Source organism: Rutilus rutilus (genome assembly GCF_951802725.1).
Source record: "Rutilus rutilus genome assembly, chromosome: 25".
NCBI classification, from domain to species: Eukaryota; Metazoa; Chordata; class Actinopteri; order Cypriniformes; family Leuciscidae; genus Rutilus; species Rutilus rutilus.
Genome location: NC_140229.1, coordinates 27212837 through 27231600, shown reverse-complemented (window position 1 = coordinate 27231600; position 18764 = coordinate 27212837). Strand labels below are relative to the sequence as shown.

General features: G+C 39.0%; 1 protein-coding gene across 19 annotated transcripts in view; it reads left to right on the top strand.

The window, feature by feature from the left end:
* The window catches only part of wrn (WRN RecQ like helicase), a 37714-nt gene that overhangs the window by 4458 nt on the left and 14492 nt on the right, over positions 1–18764 (top strand). For 7 of the 19 annotated variants that reach the window (XM_084400323.1, XM_084400319.1, XM_084400307.1 and 4 more), the window contains exons 2-21: positions 437–510; positions 1430–1548; positions 4298–4443; positions 4521–4669; positions 5932–6081; positions 6331–6373; positions 6574–6685; positions 9341–9599; positions 9678–9752; positions 10744–10849; positions 11508–11583; positions 11731–11798; positions 12223–12331; positions 12601–12669; positions 14994–15076; positions 15254–15360; positions 15470–15657; positions 16374–16548; positions 18117–18298; positions 18389–18490. In XM_084400323.1, coding sequence (XP_084256449.1) covers positions 437–510; positions 1430–1548; positions 4298–4443; positions 4521–4669; positions 5932–6081; positions 6331–6373; positions 6574–6685; positions 9341–9599; positions 9678–9752; positions 10744–10849; positions 11508–11583; positions 11731–11798; positions 12223–12331; positions 12601–12669; positions 14994–15076; positions 15254–15360; positions 15470–15657; positions 16374–16548; positions 18117–18298; positions 18389–18490 — 2392 coding nt within the window. Of the gene's footprint in view, positions 1–103; positions 316–436; positions 511–1429; positions 1549–4297; positions 4444–4520; positions 4670–5931; positions 6082–6330; positions 6374–6573; positions 6686–9340; positions 9600–9677; positions 9753–10743; positions 10850–11507; positions 11584–11730; positions 11799–12222; positions 12332–12600; positions 12670–14993; positions 15077–15253; positions 15361–15469; positions 15658–16373; positions 16549–18116; positions 18299–18388; positions 18491–18764 lie in introns of those variants that run through there. The other 12 variants (XM_084400313.1, XM_084400315.1, XM_084400311.1 and 9 more) reach the window with 8 other exon arrangements.

Below are 18764 nucleotides of genomic sequence, written 5' to 3'. Positions count from 1 at the left end.
AAATGATGACAGAATTTTCATTTTTGGGTGAACTATCCCTTTAAACACATAACGACTGACAGTGCCGCGTGATTTCCCTCCAGCCCCACAGGTGGCGCTGCTCGACACACACACACACACACACACACACACACACACAGAGCGCGGGAGAGTTTGGCTGAAGTAACTGCAAATGTTGCGGGTAAATATAAATCAATATTCAAAACGAACAGACAGTCTGCGTGTTTTCAAAGCTTTTAGAGGAATATAAAGTGCTGAATGAAATGCAGAGGCAGGCGGCGCTGTGAGCAAGACACGCGTGCTATGTGGATCATTGTAAGTATATGCACAATATTATTATTGTCACACTGTAACTTTATGTCAAACTCGGAAACAGTCTTACTAGCATTACTGTTATTATGTGCCGAACTAGCTTTGTGGTGTTTTCTTGTTAAAGACGTATGGAATGAAGCTGTAATGGGTGACAGGACTCTGCCTGAATGGATGAACAACAAACCTCAAGAAGAACAGGTGAGAAAACTCAACAACACTAACACACACACACACACTACACCACACCACACCACACCACACTACACTCCACTCACCTGTTAGCTCTTTTTCTTCGTCCATACACCTGTCCTCTTCATTGGTGTGTTGTGTGTTTGAGGAAATGCTCCCAATGTACCTGTGCTTTCGCTAATGTGTGTGTTTGCCATTGGTTGAGAGAGAAAAGGCCACTTATTTGCATTATTTACTGAGACACCTGCAGCACTATCATGCTCATATTCAAATAAAACCAAAGCACTGTTTGCAGGTCAACAGTCAGGAAATACTGGTTTAATACTGGTCTACTTCTGTTCTGGTCTACCTATCTACATCATACTCTATAATACTGGTCTATTGTTAAATACACATCATTGTATAAATGCTCAGATGAAACATGCGTTCATGTGCTCCACATTTATTGAGGTTTAGTGTAAGTCCGTTCAAAAGCTTTTATAATGTTTGACACAGCTAATCTATATCATGATCTGTAGTTTCCTGGCACTGAAACTATGTACTATGAACTATGAATATGATATTTGCATTATGCTACCGACATATTTCTGATTCTGTATCAGTCAATGCACAAATCTTCAAATCAGCGTTCTTGTTATTTGTATTTCTAAATGTTGTTTTTAAGAGAATAGCTGTGTGGTTAACCAGTTTCAAGCAGAGAGAGAATAACTTAACTGTCTAAGCTGGAAAACAAACATGTTAAATATAGAGATCGCACACCTGAATGAAAGGCACCTGGCAGCCCTCCATATTTTCCATCTGACTGTAGTAGGATCATGTATCTCAGTGTCAGCACTGCCGTGAACATGGACTCTTTGGTTGTTGTGCACTTGCAGTACATTTACTGCCTCAGATTTGGTCTGAATGGGCTTATTGTGTGTTTCTGCAGACATCAGGAAGCTATAAAAAGAATATTCTGGAGGATTATCTTCCTTATCTGGAGTTTGGTGGGACGGTCATATACAGCCAGGAAAGACACGACTGCTCATTTTTATCAGAAGATTTAAGGTAATATATTTGGATGAACTTTGCAGCTTTATTGTTGCATTTTCAGAACAATTAAGATGCACTACAAATTATTTATTCTTTAAAGGGATAGTTAAGCCAAAATAAAAATTCTGTCATCATTTTCTCGCCCTCAAGTTGCTTCAAAGCTGTGTGAGTTTCTTCGTTCTGTTGAACACAAAAGATATATTGAAGAATATGGGTAACCAAACAGTTTCTGGTCCTGTCCTGTCCATAGTATGTAAAAAATACTATGAATATCAAATGGGACAAGAAACTTGCTGTGTTCTGTTTACATATACCCTAATAATCCGATTGCATACGGACTAGTAGCACAGTGGGAATAAAGTCACATGTTCTATGCCCCTTTTCACAAGATTAAGAAAACTTAAGAAATAAGTCTCTGATGTCCCCAGAGTGTGTATGTGAAGTTTTAGCTCAAAATACCCAACAGATCATTTTTTACAGCATGTTTAAATTGTCACTTTTTGGGGCTCAGAAAAACGCGCCATTTTTGTGTGTCCCTTTAAATGCAAATGAGCTGCTGCCGCCGGCACAGGGAGCGGAGCCTCACGATCTCGCGCTCATTTAGGACAATCTCATCTCACAGAATAATAATATCAGAACAGAAACTCTCAGTAGAGGTGTTCATTTCGACCCAGAGCCAAAAATATACTGATGACTTCAATGAAGTTTATTGTACATTACACAAAAGATGAAGCATTAGTTTTACTCCAGAAAATCACTGTAAGAGCTGAATAAACAGTATAAGAAGTGTGCATTAAAGTCTTATCCATAAACTCTCTCTCACTTTCATTATCATCAACATACACAGCATATTACACAAAACACTCATTCCTCATATCCTCGCTCCTTGCCTCCTCATTCCTCGTCTCCTCATTCCTCGTCTCCTCATTCCTTGCCTCCTCATTCCTCGCCGCCTCATCTCCTCATTCCTTGCCTCCTCATTCCTTGCCTCCTCATTCCTCGTCTCTTCGCTCCTCACCTCCTCGCTCCTCGTCTCCTCGCTCCTTGCCTCCTCATTCCTCGTCTCCTCATTCCTTGCCTCCTCATTCCTCGTCTCCTCATTCCTTGCCTCCTCATTCCTCGCCTCCTCATCTCCTCATTCCTTGCCTCCTCATTCCTCGCCTCCACGCCGCCTCATTCCTCGCCTCCTCATCTCCTCATTCCTCGCCTCCTCATCTCCTCATTCCTTGCCTCCTCATTCCTCACCTCCACGCCGCCTCATTCCTCGCCTCCTCATCTCCTCATTCCTTGCCTCCTCATTCCTCATTCCTTGCCTCCTCATCTCCTCATTCCTTGCCTCCTCATTCCTCGTCTCCTCGCCGCCTCATTCCTCGCCTCCTCATTCCTTGCCTCCTCATTCCTCGTCTCCTCATTCCTCGTCTCTTCGCTCCTCGCTCCTCTTCTCCTCACTCCTAGCCTCCTCATTCCTCATGATGCAGTTAGAGAACTGAGATGTCCTTCAAGATGGCTGAGTTCGATCGTTTTCCGTGGCACAGGCTGAAGGACGGAGGAGCAAGGAAACGGGGAAGCATCAGTTTGAATATTGAGAAGCACCCTGTTTGGTTACCCATATTCTTCAAAATAGGGATGCGCGGTATACCGGTACTGCAAAAATACCGGTATATATTATATTTCAATTATATTTCAAACAAATATCATAATTTTGCTCAAATCGGTATTTGATGTGCTGCTGTTTCGAAGTTCACCGCTAGGCGGCAGTGCGCTACCCAAACTGATGTGTGTCACGCAAAACCAGCAAACGGTGACAACGGAGGAACACGATGAATCAGTGTTCAACAGATCAAACAGATGAAGCTCATTCTACACGCCCGAAATGAATAAATAAAGAGAGCAGTAGGAGTGAAATATGGCATTACTTTGCCTACAAAAGTAATGAGAAAGGTGAAGCAACAGACCTCAATGCACCACTCTGCAAACGCTGCTTTAAATAATGTGTTGCCACGGGAGGCAACACATCAAATCTGGCTAAGCACTTGACACTTGCTCATCCTAACTTGTTGAAAAAGAGTTCAGAGATCGACAGGTGAGTCCATCATTCAACTGATTTAATTTAGACTTTTATTCACAACACTGATCAGCGCACATAAGAGCTTATCAATTAAATATGATACGGTAAACACAAAAGCTCAAATGTGCTTGCATGACACGCTAGAACCAATGAAGTTTAGGTCTCATAATTTTTGCACTTTCAAACAATCATATATATTAATTGAATTTGAATGAATAAAGAGATTAGTGATATTAATGTTTAGTATTGATTTATGATTATATATCCATATGTCCATAAACCAATAAAAGAAGGCTGTGACAGATATGCTACTTGCTCAGATGACATCTTTTTCTGTCACGTCTTGTACGACTTTGTTCTTGCTATTAGTGATCTTGTTTTAGCTCATATGTTGATCACAGATTATGAATATTCTTCAAACCATCAGATTTTTCCACATGAGTTGATGTTACAAACTTTCTCCGCAAGTATCTTGCAATTTTATATTTGAGCTACAGATCTTGATAGAGTTCCACAGTGTTTTTTTTTTCCATTGTGAATGTACATGTTTTTCTGCTTGCTTTCATTAAAAATGTTTGCGTAATGCAGAAGGTTCTGGGCTGTTCATTCAGTCAGTCCTGTGTAGATTTGACCCACACAAATCTGGTAACCTTCCCCCTTCTCTCCTTATGTCTGGCTTTTCTGTGTCATATCCAGGTCTGGTCTGGTGTTGGGATCAGCGGTGGGATTTGATCTGGAATGGCCGCCCAGCTTCACCAAAGGGAAGACGAAGAAAGTGGCCGTAGTGCAGCTGTGTGCCTCAGAGGAGCAATGCTTTCTGTTTCACATCTCCTCCATGTCAGGTGAGCTCAGGCAGAAGCTGTCGCTCAGCGTTCGGCTCTACCTGAGGATCTGCTCACGTCTGTCTCATCATGCCCAGGGTTTCCTCCCGGACTGAAGCTGCTTCTGGAGGACGAGAGCATCATGAAAGTTGGACTGGGAATTGAGGGAGACAAGTGGAAGTTATTATCTGATTATGACATCAAATTGAAGAATATTGTGGAGCTCTCTGATCTGGCCAATGAGACGGTACGTTGTCTTGGTATTTATAGATGTATTTCGTCATGCGGTTGTTGGCTCGACATTAACGTTTTTTTGGGACAAGTGGATGTCCAGTGAAAGAGAATTGTATTTGCCCGATTGGACAAGTTGCCTGATTAAAACGTCAAAAACAACAAAATAACTAGGGAATCACCAGAACATGAGAATGATTCCGATTTTATTACATTTAGTGGATAATAATATATAATATATAATGTACTGACAACAAGATTGTGCTGTTGAGTCTCACGCGTTCTCTCGAAGAGATATCGAAACAAATGAGAGCAGTACACACAAACTCAGTTAACTTACTGCGGTAAAAATGTGAAGTTTTTATATTTATAACATATGAAAACATGTGATAATATGAAAGTAACACTGATTCGGACATGAAATATTGATTTGAGATGAAATTAGCTATTTTTTTATCTTGAAGCTTCAGCTAAGGAAAAAATCACTCCATTACAGTGTAAAAAATTGGCCTAGCAACAAGATAAACACTAAAACAATATTAGTTATGTTAATGCTGAAGTAATTTTCTCTGTAGATTCAATTCACATTTATTTGTACTGCCCTTTTCAAAATATGTGTAGTTTCTGACTGTGTCAAAGTAATGTCCATATTTCAGAAATGTACAAAGATAATACAAATCATGCAGTTGGCTAACGTTATGCGTTCCTTTAGTCAGAAACAATGAGCATGTCAAAGCAATTATTACATGTTGTGATTATGTTGATTACACAATACAGAAAATTTGGCAGTTTTGTGAATAATTCAAAGTTGGCATCATCTGCTGTCCTGGCAGCATAACAGTGCAAATAAGATGACTGAAAGATGACTGAATATCTGGAAATATCTGCCTGCTGGATGACACAATTGACCAATCAGAATCAAGTTATCAATTAAGCCAAAAATAATAAATCCTCGAGCCATTTCTACAGACCAGAATCACAAGAGACTTGACTCTTTTGACTTGAGCCAGTAGGAAACCACCTAGCAACGACTCAGAACACCTTAGCAACCACATAGCAATGCACTTAAAACATTCAAAGCCCCCTGCAACAACCAAAGCATCGTAGCAGTGAGAGCTGTGAAGCATGAAACAAATACAGTAACAAACAACGTTATTCAGTGAAGCTCATTGTCCTCAAAAATGAAACCTTATACTAGGTCATCATGATAAAATCAGATGAAAGTTCCTGCTGATTTTGAGTGATATGTATTGACGTGTGTGTGTGTGTGTTGTTCAGCTGAGATGTTGTGAGAAGTGGAGTTTGGATGGTCTAGTGAAGCACTTGTTGAAGAAGCAGCTCTTCAAAGACAGGCTTGTGCGCTGCAGTCACTGGGACGACTTCGGTCTGACAGAAGACCAGAAGAGATACGCTGCCACGGATGCTTATGTGAGTGCTGATAAACCAGAGTAAATGGGTAAAGTTGTGACAAACTAAACACTGTCTACAATTATTTGAACAGCATTTTTCACATGACCATTTGAAATGTGAAGACAAATAGATTATTAAAATAAATAGAAATCATGACCATTTACAGCACCAGATTATACTCTTAACAGTATTTATATATTCATATAAAATTAGATCTTTAAATCTTGATGCTAATAAAGATCATAATTGGCTTTATTTTCCTAACAGGCTGGATTGCTCGTTTATCAGAAACTTCAGGAAATGATGTCTGGTGAGATCACTTATGTTCTTCTCTGTTGTGCTGCGCTGTTCTGATGTTCCTGCATGTAATGATGATAATGTTTTGGCTATTCTGATGTTCCTGCATGTAATGATGATAATGTTTTGGCCCAGTGTAACCGGCACTTTAGATGTAATATATTTGTATATCTATGTCTCTTTCTGTGCTCTTGCTCTGTGCTCATTTGCCAGTAGGCCGCTCAGGATCTTCAGCGCTCGGTTTGAAGCAAAGAATTTTTCAGGTTGCTCGTGATCTTAAAGATCTGGCTGATCATATTCCAGATAAACTCGACTGCACGGACAGGTGGGTTTATTTTTCTCTGAGGTCCAGAGGATTTGATTATATGTTTGTTAGAGCATTTTGTTTTGCAAATGAAACACAGTGTAATGGAGAGTTTGCAGAGAAACTTTTGTTGAAATAAGGCATTGGATCTGACAGCAGCTGCATCTCAAACCAGAATGAAATGTCATCATGCTTTGTCTGTAAATGACCGTTTTATGTGGATAATGTTTTTAAAACACTTAGTGTAGCGACAAATGACCATCTTGTCACTTAGAGGTGTTTGTAGGGCTATCTGACGTGTGGCTCCAAACAAATACACTTCCAGTCCAGTACTGCATTTATCTTATTTATTTGTCTCAGTTCTGATGCTCAAACACATTGTAATCACCAGTTAGCATGTCCTTACATGCCTAAGACTTTTGCACAGTACTGTATATATAATATAAATGTATGTGTGTGTGCATACATTTTGAAAAAACAAATTTAGCAAAAAGCTTTATTAACATTTATAAGTGAACCTCAAGGAACATATTGAAATAAGAAATGCGTCCATGTCATGACCCCTTTAAAAAGGTCTTAAAAAGTCTTAATTCACTCTCACACAAATGAAGGCATTAGGTAAAGTTCTTAAATTAGAGCAGAAAGTCTTAAATTGATTTGGCAGTAAATGTTCCATGCATTGCAAAAAATAAAAAATAAAATAAAATTACATTTTTGTCCTTTTTCTCAGTACAAATATCTTAAACCTCTTTAAATCAAGATACATTTGCTTGAGATGCAAATGTAAAATTAAGTCATAATTAAGCAAGTTTATGCTTAAAACATGAACAAATATCTGTCATTGAGTTATGAAAAATTTCCTTTGAGTTAAGTTCATTTGTCTGAGCCCATTGACAGATATTTTTCTTGTTTTACTCATAAACTCTCTTCATTTTGATCAACAATTTCGCTTAAAGGAGAAGTTCACTTTTAAAATGAAAATTCTGTCATCATATACTCACCCTCATGTTGTTTCAAACCTGTATGAATTTCTTTCTTCTGCTGAACAGAAAGGAAGATATTTAGAAGAATATCAGTAACCAGACAGTTTTGGGTCCCATTGACTTCCATAGTAGGAAAAAATATACTATGGAAGTCAATGGGACCCAAAACTGCCTGGTTAGTGGTTACTGATATTCTTCTAAATATCTTCCTTTCTGTTCAGCAGAAGAAAGAAATTCATACAGGTTTGAAACAACATGAGGGTGAGTATATGATGACAGAATTTTCATTTTAAAAGTGAACTTCTCCTTTAAAACAAGACTTAATTTTTAGGTCATTTTGCGTCTCCATCAAATGCATCTTGATTTAAAAATCTTTAGACATTTGCACTGGAAAAAAAGACATAAATACTGAGGGAAAACATCACTTTTGTGCAATGTGATCAGAAGCTACAGTAAAAGATCTCCATATTCTAGTGGTTGGGAGCAGAGGTATTCAAGCTACTTGTTTTGTAAAATGAATTAACAAGTCATGGATATCTGTTGGAAGTTGCATTTTCAAACTCTGAAGTGTTGATAATAAAACTTGTTTTTTTTTCTCCGTAGACATTTACATTTAGAGAACATATTGTGTTCCTTTCTATCTATTCAATTCATACAGACTTTTACCATCAGACTATGATTTCATCCAGTCAGACTCAAAGATCATCAAACATGTTTTGATATTTTGAGCCGATCTTGTAGTATATGATGCTTGACAACTGTACAGTGCAATTATGCATTCGTTAGTGTTGATTAATGTTAAATGACTTTAAACAAACTCAATTTCAAACATCGTGCTGCTTTATACAACAGTTAGTTTTGGTCCTGGAAACCGATGCATGTGTAATGAGTTTTGAGAACAGAAGCCAGTGTCAAGAGGAGTACACAAATGTACGACACACTATTCAGCTCTGGTCCAGGAAGGGCCACTGTCCTGGGCTGTGTTTCCCAAAAGCATCGTAAGCCTAAGTTGATCGTAGAGACCATTGGTTGCAGTTGTGCTTTTGGGAAATGCAGCCCTGTTTGACACGGCCCTCCACGAATGGAGTCCAATAGCCCTCCAATAATGTACTGAATTTTGTCACAATGTGTGGCCACGATTAGGAAAGTCAAGCATTAAATTAATGTATAACCACTAGGGGTATAATGATACCCTCATGTCACGATTCGACACAGATCACGATACTGAACTCATGATACGATATTATTGCGATACTCCAAGACATATGATAGAAGGTTCACAAAAAATGTACTGTTGATTAAAATGCTACATTTGGTGTTACATTGAATGTGTAAATGAACAGGCTTGGACTTGGTGCTGAAACCCACGCTTGATAACCACGCTTGAATCTTGATCACAGTGTGCTAACACTTCTAGTCTTTATTCAGTGAGATGAGGAAGCCTCATGACTGGAATTCTCCATGTACATCAAATCCAGCATTTTTCTTAATTTCTGTGATATGAGCGTTTAAAGTACTCTCTTTCAAAAATGGCATTTTCAGGGTGCAACTAATTTGACTTGATATGAGCCATGCTTGAAATGCAGAGGCAGAAATTTGGTTTAAAATAAATTCCACAGTCCATGTTACATGATTCTCCCTGTGCATGATTGTTATTAAGACTGATGTTAAAATGATGTGTATGATTCTGCAGTGCTGAGAGACTCGTGGAGGATCTGTCTCAGACACTGGCGTCCCTAAGATGCGTTCTGTCGAATGGCATCAAATCGGCGGATCAGTCTTCTCTAAACCACAACCTCAGCGATGCCAGAACCAGGACCGGTCCGGCAGGCGTTTGCACAGCTCCCGAGGAGTGTGTGATGTCTCCGGCTCTCTCGCAGTACGATCTGCAGGCGCTGGAGCATCAGGCCAGGCAGGAGCAGCTGGAGGAGGAGTGCATCCTAGCTTTCCAGGTGAGCGCCGCACTCAGCCCTCCTGCGCTTCTCCTGCGTCGCTCACTGAGGCCTCATCACGGTTGTGTTTTCCTTCAGACCCAGCAGGCTTCAGCCCCCGAGAGCTCTGATGACACGCAGAGGGATGAGGAGTTTGACGATGAAATGATGAAGGTGAAAGTGTTTGTTTTCAGGTGATCGCTGTGGAGTGAGCGTTCACATACCGCCACAGCAGAATCATTTGTCTTATTTGTCCATTAAGATGAAAACTGTGATCATTAAAGCCTCTTTCACACAGCGCGTTGGTCCCGGGAAATTGCCGTAAAATTGCTAGAGTGCCTTCTGTGTGAACACAAACACGTCCCGGGATTGATGCCGGGATCAATGCCTGGATGGGGACCTAGTAATATTGCCGGGATCAGTCCCGGAACGTGCCCTGTGTGAACAAGAGCCAGGACCAATGCCGTAAGGGGTGTGTCGCAGTGATAACTTGACGCACAACGTAATGACGGCTTATCGAATTAACACGTTGAAAAGAAGTCATTGTCTAATCATCGTTATCGACAAAATCACAGAAAACTTTTGTTAGTATCGCACACTCCTACCTAGTAGGCATATATCTGAAGAAATGTCAGAATCCGAGAGCCGAAATCCAATCAGATTTCCTTTGAACAGCTGGGGCCAGATGATTCCCAGATGTCAAAGATGATTGCCATTTAAACGGCTGGATTTAAAATCCGCCATCATGACAACAAGTTTAAAGTCTAAGCCACTGTGTCCTCAGCATACGCAATATAGTCTTCCTTCCTGATATAACCACACAAAGACGAATCACCTCAGACTGACCACTCAAATGATAAATCATCTTTATAAGATTACCATCGGTTACATAAGACTTCAGTGTTCAAAACAGTTAGGAAGACACTTTTTTTTTTAATGTGCTTCCTCCATAACTGCTTTTTGTTTTTTTTTGTTTTTTTTTTTTTTACCAAAAAAAAGTTACATTCTGCAGCTTTAAAGTGAGTCTGTCAAGCTCCAAATATACCATAAAGAGCCATTAAAGAGAGCCAAGTAACTATTAAAGATAGTCAGTGGGTTTGCCAAGACCTAAGGGTGAGGTCAATGATGCTCACTCTTGTCATGTCTCTCTTCTGTTGTCCGTCAGTGTGCTGATGACATCGAGAAGTTAAACGAGAAACCGGCCGGTGTCCCCCAGTCTGCTGCTGACGACGATGACGAGGATGTTGAGGAAGATGAGGAAGAGGTGTCTGGTAAATGTACCGTCCTTCGTGAACATGAATGGCCTTCCCAGAGTAAAGGTCCTTGCACACCGAGTCCGAAATTCGCGTCCGAAATTTTTGCACGTTAAAAAATAAATACGACCTGATGTTTTGTCAATCACGCTTACACACACTGCCTCCGAAACCTGGTCCGTCATAACAAAAATAGGATCGGGTTTGATTTTCTGCGTTTTTCGCATCCGTAGTAACAAGCATTTTGAATGGTGTTTTGACAATTCAGAGCCACCGAATGACGAAAACTAAAAAACGCATGCGAAAATGACTTTTCGGACCTTAATATACAGTTATTTAATTTACGGTTATGTGATCTTTGACTGAAGACACAGCTTGTTCAGAGTGAGTGTTATTCATGCTCTGTGAATATATTGCTCAGCTTATGGGGTTTCAGTCTTTATTGTGAGAAAAATCTACAATCATTACAAGAAACAAAGCTTTTATCTATTTAGATGTAAATGATGCATGATATTCTAAATAACACATGGTCAGGTTTCCTTTATACATATACTTTTAGGTTCTATTGAGTTCTATTGATTTTGCAAATATTTTTGATTTATCAGTATATTATTTTATTTAATGTTTGTTAGCAGCAGTTTTGAACCTCACCTAACTTGTTTGTTTCTTGTTTCAGATTCAAGCATCTCACCACCAGTTCCTGAACAGATTACATGTCTGAAAACGTACTTTGGACATCACAACTTTAAACCGTAAGTTTTGAAACCCAAGCATTCTAAGGTGTGTCTTTTTTACAATTGATTATGAATGTTATGAAATTCTTCAGCAGTTATTAATGGCATTAGCAGCACAGTGTTCGTTTAGTATGTGATCTGTCAAATGATGCTCGTGTTTTTCAGTGTCCAGTGGAAAGTGATTCAGTCCGTTCTCACAGAGAAAAGGGATAATCTTGTTGTCATGGCAACTGGTATAACTTTTTCTTGATCCTTGAAGTTATGAGATATTTACTAAATGATTGTGTAGTCTTTATACACGTTTATTTTTGTGAATGGTTTAATGGCGTTTAGTCAGTGTACATCTTTACAACACACACGTGTCGGTTTGGTTGTAGTTCAGGGTTAGATCTCATTCTGCAGGATCTGCATTTCTTGGCTCTGTTGTGAGATTAGCGTCTATCAGGAGAAGTATTTAGGAGGAGTAGACTTCAGCATTTGTGTGTGAAACAGAATGTTATCGCCCAGATAATCTGCTAGACATGAAGATGTTAAAATAATTATAAACATTTAGGTCATGATTTTCTGTAAGGCTGCTTTAAAAACAATGTGTATTTGTATTTGACTTGACTTGGTTTGTGTTCGAATGTGTGCTCGCATGAAACGCTGTGTTGGCAGGTTATGGGAAGAGTTTGTGTTTCCAGTTTCCTCCGGTGTACTGTGAGAAGATCAGCGTGGTCATTTGCCCTCTCATCGCCCTGATGGAGGACCAGGTGCTTCAGCTGCAGTACGTCACATTTATCACATCAGGCTTGACGACAGATCGCCATACGACTCTACCATCGAGTTATGACCTTTTGAATGTGCATTCAGGGCTGTAGTTGAAAGCTCAGGTTTGGACGTGTAGTGGAATGGTCAGCCTGTGTAGATGATGCAACATTAATCAATCTTTCAGAAAAATAAATCCCATGGCAGCTCTGGGAAGAGCATTGTGTGTGTTGTGATAAATCAGTCTCATTCATTCATCTTTCATTCGTCTTTGTGTTTGTGTTGCAGAATGTCAAACATCCCTGCTTGTTTTCTTGGATCTGCTCAGACCAAAAACCTAATTGAGGAAGTGAAGAGGTGAGAGGCTGTTTGGCATCAAATACTCTTGTGCACTTGACATGTCCTTTTTTTATTATTAAGCAGGTACTATACAAGTCCCCCTGTAGTCAATTATTTTATCCCCTGAAACTCACCTTTGGTCACCAAAATTACATATTTAAACTTTTTTTTTCTTGAAAAAAACAGGGAGAAAACATGGTTTGTCTTAAAGCATAGCACAGTCTTACATGTCTTACATATATCTTACAGCACAGACATATAAACAACATTAAAAGCTGGATTTTCACCACAGGGGGACTTTAAGTGAAATCTTAATTTAAGTTGTAAGGCTGGAAACTTACGCTATTATTTTGAACCAATAATCTTAACAAAAGGCAGTTGAAGGATGACGTGTATAATTGAAATATTTATCTGACTCTAATATGATTAATCTGACTCCATTAAAGTTGTTGTTATTCTTTAACCTCTTATTCTTTAAAGGTAAAGTTCTTTCTTAGAACTGATAGGAAAACGCAGGATTAAACCTGAACGTTTAGATAACGATAGTTATAATCACTTTAGCTTTCAACATAATCAGTGATAAAAGGAAAGATTCTCAAAGCCTTTAAAGCAGGCAAAGCTGTTTCTAAAGTTACATGTTTAAATATACAGACAGTAGAATGGAACAACATACTGTATAGAAACTTAGTTGTAACAAATAAAGCACTGTCGTGCAGAAGAGGCCGTAAAAGCCTTTCTTGTAGTATGAAGTTACGCACCGGTGTGCAGGAGTGGCAGGGTTAAAGCCTTTCTCCTAGATCAACAGTTACCTTTCCTTCTTATACCCTGAGCAAAGCATTGTTTAACATGAGTGGAATACCAACACCAAACCGACCGACAGGAAACCAAAAGATGAGGCAAATGGGTGATCAAGAGGGAGAGAAGAACATTAACATATTCTCCTCAATGCATGTTTAAGCAATAGTACCTAGATTGTACATTAGGATACTTTAATATCTCTATTAAGTTCACCACCATTCATTTCAGTTTATAGGCTGTCAGATGAGACCAAACATGACAGTTACATATTAGAACACACTAGTAAATAAACAGTATGTAGTTGAACGCATATGTCCTGTGAAGCAAATGGTACAGACGTGTCATTGAGGTGCGAACGACTCTCTCTCCCGACAGAACCGTCCTGTGCCTGGAGTGTCCCAACAGTCCTGGATCCGCATATTGATGAAACCCCTGCACTAGATCGGCATTAGCATACTGAGATGATGAAGGCCATTGTGCCACGTTTAATTCACATGTATACCTTTAAAAGGCTTTATGAAGTACTAGGGCAGTAAAGAGATCTGCCCATATTTGCTCAGCCCTACAAAGTTTATAGTCCCCTATAAACACTGATCAACACGCATAAATACAGCTCATCAAAGCTCGAACCAATGAAGTTTGTTCTCGCGCGCCAAACAAAGAACAGTTGAGCTTCTGTTTACCTTATTTGATGAGCTGTATGTGTGTCTGTTGATCAGTGTTAAATCTTCATATAAATCTCCCTTCAGAAGGCCTGGATTAAACTTCTCGATATGCATATTCATACTTTCATATGGATCATATGGATCTCTTTATGGACTTTTTAACATGTCAGATTTTTTGGGAATGGACTTTCAATAAACTGGCAGAAATCTTTGTGTTTCAAAGATGAACAAAAGTCTTATGGATTTGTAATGACAAGAGGTTGAGAAAATGATGACTCTTTTTATTTGTGGGTGAAATAGCTTTAACCCACACACTGTTTGTTTTGACCCGGAGAGGATTTTCTTTTTTCCTCAAAATGTTAGTTAATGTTAATGACTTTGTCACACAGTGTATCACACATTTTTTTAGTGTTTTTTTTTTAACCTTGTTACACTTGTGGTGTTCCTGGTCAAAAATGACTGATCTACAAAATATTGCATACAAATCATTGACCTGAGCTTATGCACTTATGAACTTTTTTCACTCAAAAACTGAGTTGCATAAGCTCAGATCAACTGCGGTCCGTCAGTTCCAAAAAGTAATACAAAACCTGTCCTAAATGAAATAAAAACAAGTGGTGATGATATAGCATAATGAGAGGTTTACAAGCAATGTCCAACACAGCACAAGGACACCTAATAGAGATGCTGTGGAATGACCTCGAGAGCCAATGACCACTTTTATGACATTTTATGACCAATACAGAAAACCAACTGTATATTGTTCCTTATACATTCATATTGTCTGTAACATTAAATCTTGAGGTTGTTGTAATTGGCATGTCACGCTGAAACTAAAGCTGATTCAGTGATGGTTGTTTCCCGGTGTCTGGTCTTCAGGGGTGATTTCCGAGTGGTGTACATGACACCTGAGTTCTGCTCTGGGAATATTCCTCTGCTAGTGCAGCTCGACACGACTCCTGGTGAGTCCAACACCAAGAAATGACCAAAGGATGTTTGAAATGATCCAGTGCTCCAGCGTAACCGAGGAACTTCTCTACTCTGTGTGTGTGTGTGTGTGTGTGTGTGTGTGTGTGTGTGTGTGTGTGTGTGTGTGTGTGTGTGTGTGTGTGTGTGTGTGTGTGTGTGTGTGTGTGTAGGTTTATCACTGGTTGCGATAGACGAGGCTCATTGCATCTCTCAGTGGGGTCATGATTTCAGAAGTGCGTATCGTGACCTGGGGAAACTCAAGAAAAATCTCCCTGGTGTAAGTCATATTTGGTTTTGATTTGTCATTATAAAGCTATTGACCAGTCTCACTCAGTGATTGATTTTGATCATCCATTCATGTTATTCCTAATTCCTTCTTTAATCAGGTTCCTATTTGTGCGCTCACGGCCACCGCGAGTCCGTCTATCCGTGAGGACATCGTTAAGAGCCTTCATCTGATCAATCCCATGATCACCTGCACCTCGTTCGACCGGCCGAACCTCTACCTGGATGTCAATCGCAAGTCCGGTGACGTTATCCAGGACCTCAAACAATTTCTGGTTAAAAAGAATGGGTAGGCCATGCTGATTCTTCAAATAACTTATCAGAATAATTCTATGCAAATGTTTCTTTAAGTGTTTTGGCTCAGGATTGCCTAATGTACTGTTCTCAACCAGGGGCCCGGGACCCTGGGGGCCTCATCAGGCTTCCCCATCCCCTAAAAATAAGACAAGACAAGCTTTAAAATAAGTTAAGAGATGAAACTTGATGAAGCTGAAACTTATTTTAATTCGTTCCCTCAACAACTGCCAATTCTATTTACGTACCAGGATTCTCTCAACCTGGAAATATGCAGCAATTTTAAAAGTGTGATTTCTTGACCTGAAATGTTTTCAAGCCGCAAAATATTTTATTAGTTTAAAATGTTCTATTTGTGAGTAAAATAGTAAAAAATAAATAAATAATATATATATATATATATGTGTCCAAGTAATCATGAATGACTAGAAAAGTTGTTTAAATGCATTATTGAACCTTTCAGTTATTGAGACTTAATTTAATTAATTAATGTAATTATTTAATTTAGTTATTTTAGTCTGGCGCCCATTCAGGAAAATGTAATACCTGCAGTTTAACACAACAACAATTGAATGCAAAATCTACTGAAGAATTGGTCTTTGTCTTTCCATCTCCATTTTAACTCTAATCTTCTGAATCCGATAAGAGTCCCTTTACACACAGTACAGATTTATTTTTGAATGTTAGTCTCTCTCTCTCTCTCTCCATTAGGGGTGGTTTTGAGTTTGAAGGCTCAGCCATTGTGTACTGTCCATCAAAGAAAGAGGCTGAGCGTGTGACAGCGACGCTGTGTAAGCTGGACATCCCATGTGGAGTTTATCACGCAGGGCTGAGCATCAAGCAGAGGAGAGAAACACAGCACCAGTTCATGAGGGATGAGATCCAGGTGAACGCCATTCAACGTCCTCTCATAGTGCTCGTCTTAGGCCAGAAACAGAAATGTAGTTTTTAAAAGCTCATTTTCCTCTCTCTTGCTGTCAGTAGCTGTGTATACGATTGCAATCGGACAGTGGGAATAAAAAGTGTCACATGTAAACACTTCAGTCGGAATGAATTGGCCAAATCCAACTGAAATTCTTTAAACCTTTTCTAATCCGATTGATAGAGCATGTAAACACTTGATCGGATTGAACACCGAAACTGAAAAGTACTGCTCATGTGCAGTGATGTCAGGGCGTATGATGCGTGAACGAGCTGTTGTTGTTGATTATAGTGTCATATAATCTAGAATCGTCCGTGAAGTGGTCCGGGACTGGCGTTTGTTTCGGACTCTCATCCACAGAACTTCTTGTTCTTGAACTTCTGGCACAGTTTTGGCTGTGGGAAGGTTTTTTTTTCGTGTTCATGTTTTTGGTAACACTTTACAATAATGTTCCATTTGTTACAGTTAGTTAATGCATTTACTAAGATAAACTAACAATGAGCAATACATTCGTTACAGTACTTATTGATCTTTGTTATCATTAATTAAAAATACAACTGATCATTGTTAGTTGACGTTAGTTCAGGTTTATTAACTGATGTCAACAGATACAACGTTTGATTTTAATTTGAATGTATTAGTAAATGTTGAGATTAACATTTAAGTGAGATTAATAAACGCTTTAGAAATGTTTCATTGTTAGTTCATGTTAACAAATGAAACCTTATTGTAAAGTGTTAGCAAGTTGACCTCTGTTATGATTGGGTAACTTCGCATACTGGTGTGGCTCACACTGTCAGTTTGATTTATTTTAGTGTGTCTGATTCAAAATTCTTTAAATATTTGTTTATAGAGAAATAAATATACATGAAATCTTGGTGACACTTTACAATAAGGTTCATTAGTTAGCATTAGTTAATGTATGATAGAACATGAACTAACAATGAGCAACACATTCGTTACAGTATTTATTAATCTTTGTTAACATTAAGTAATAAAAATACATCTGATCATTGTTAGTTCAGGTTCATTAACTGATGTTAACAAGATTTTAATAAAGTATTAGTAAATGTTGAAATCAACATTAACAAAATAAATAAAGAAGTATCGTTCATTCTTAGTTCATGTTAGCTAAGGTAGTTAACTAATAAACCTTATTATAAAGTGTTACCAAAACCATTTATGGACGGGTGATTTTTAATTAAACGGTTTCAGATAATTCATAATTTTAATAATGACATATCAAACTGAAAAGCAAATGATCACCAGGAGTCAAGACATCTGTGTCTCAGCATACTGTCCAAAAATATATTGCATTGAATATTTTATTGATGAATGAATGCATTTATTTAAACTCTTCACGCCACACTGCCTGATCCGCAGCATCTCGTCGTCATCAGGTGCCAGCATGTGCAGCTTTTGCACGGCCTCTGGTGGCCATGTGCTGATGACATCATCACATGAGCTGGTTTCGGTGTTCGGTTGGTAGGGCGCTCCGTCACAGTGTTGTTTCCTCATGGTTTTGTCTGCAGTGTGTGGTGGCCACCGTGGCGTTCGGGATGGGCATCAATAAATCTGACATCAGGAAGGTCATCCACTACGGGGCTCCCAAAGAGATGGAGTCGTACTATCAGGAGATCGGGAGGGCCGGCAGAGACGGGCTGCCCAGCGCCTGTCACGTCCTGTGGATGCCTGGAGATATGGCCCTGAACAGGTGAACACTCACCCTTCCTTAACTAGCTGGACTTACAAGACGTTTTCTGATGCGCCTACTTAAAATATATCTGCTTTTGTTTTCCGGAAGATTCATACTCAATCAGTCCAAAAGTGAGCGCTTCAGAGGCTACAAAATAGACATGATGGCAAAAATGGAAAAGTATCTAAATTCAACCAAATGCAGACGAAAGTAAGTGAATTTAATTTTGGGTGAATCTCATGAAAGAATATTTCAACTCAATCAAAGAAAATGTGTTGTTACTAAGGGGTGTAACGATACCCTCAAGTCATGATTCGATACATATCACGATACTGAACTCGATGAGATATTATTGCGATACTCCAAGACATATGATAAAAGGTTCACAAAAAATGTATTGTTGATTAAAATGCTAAATTTGGTGTTACATTGAGTGTGTAAATGAATAGTCTTGGACTTGGTGCTGAAACCCAAAGCTCAGGAC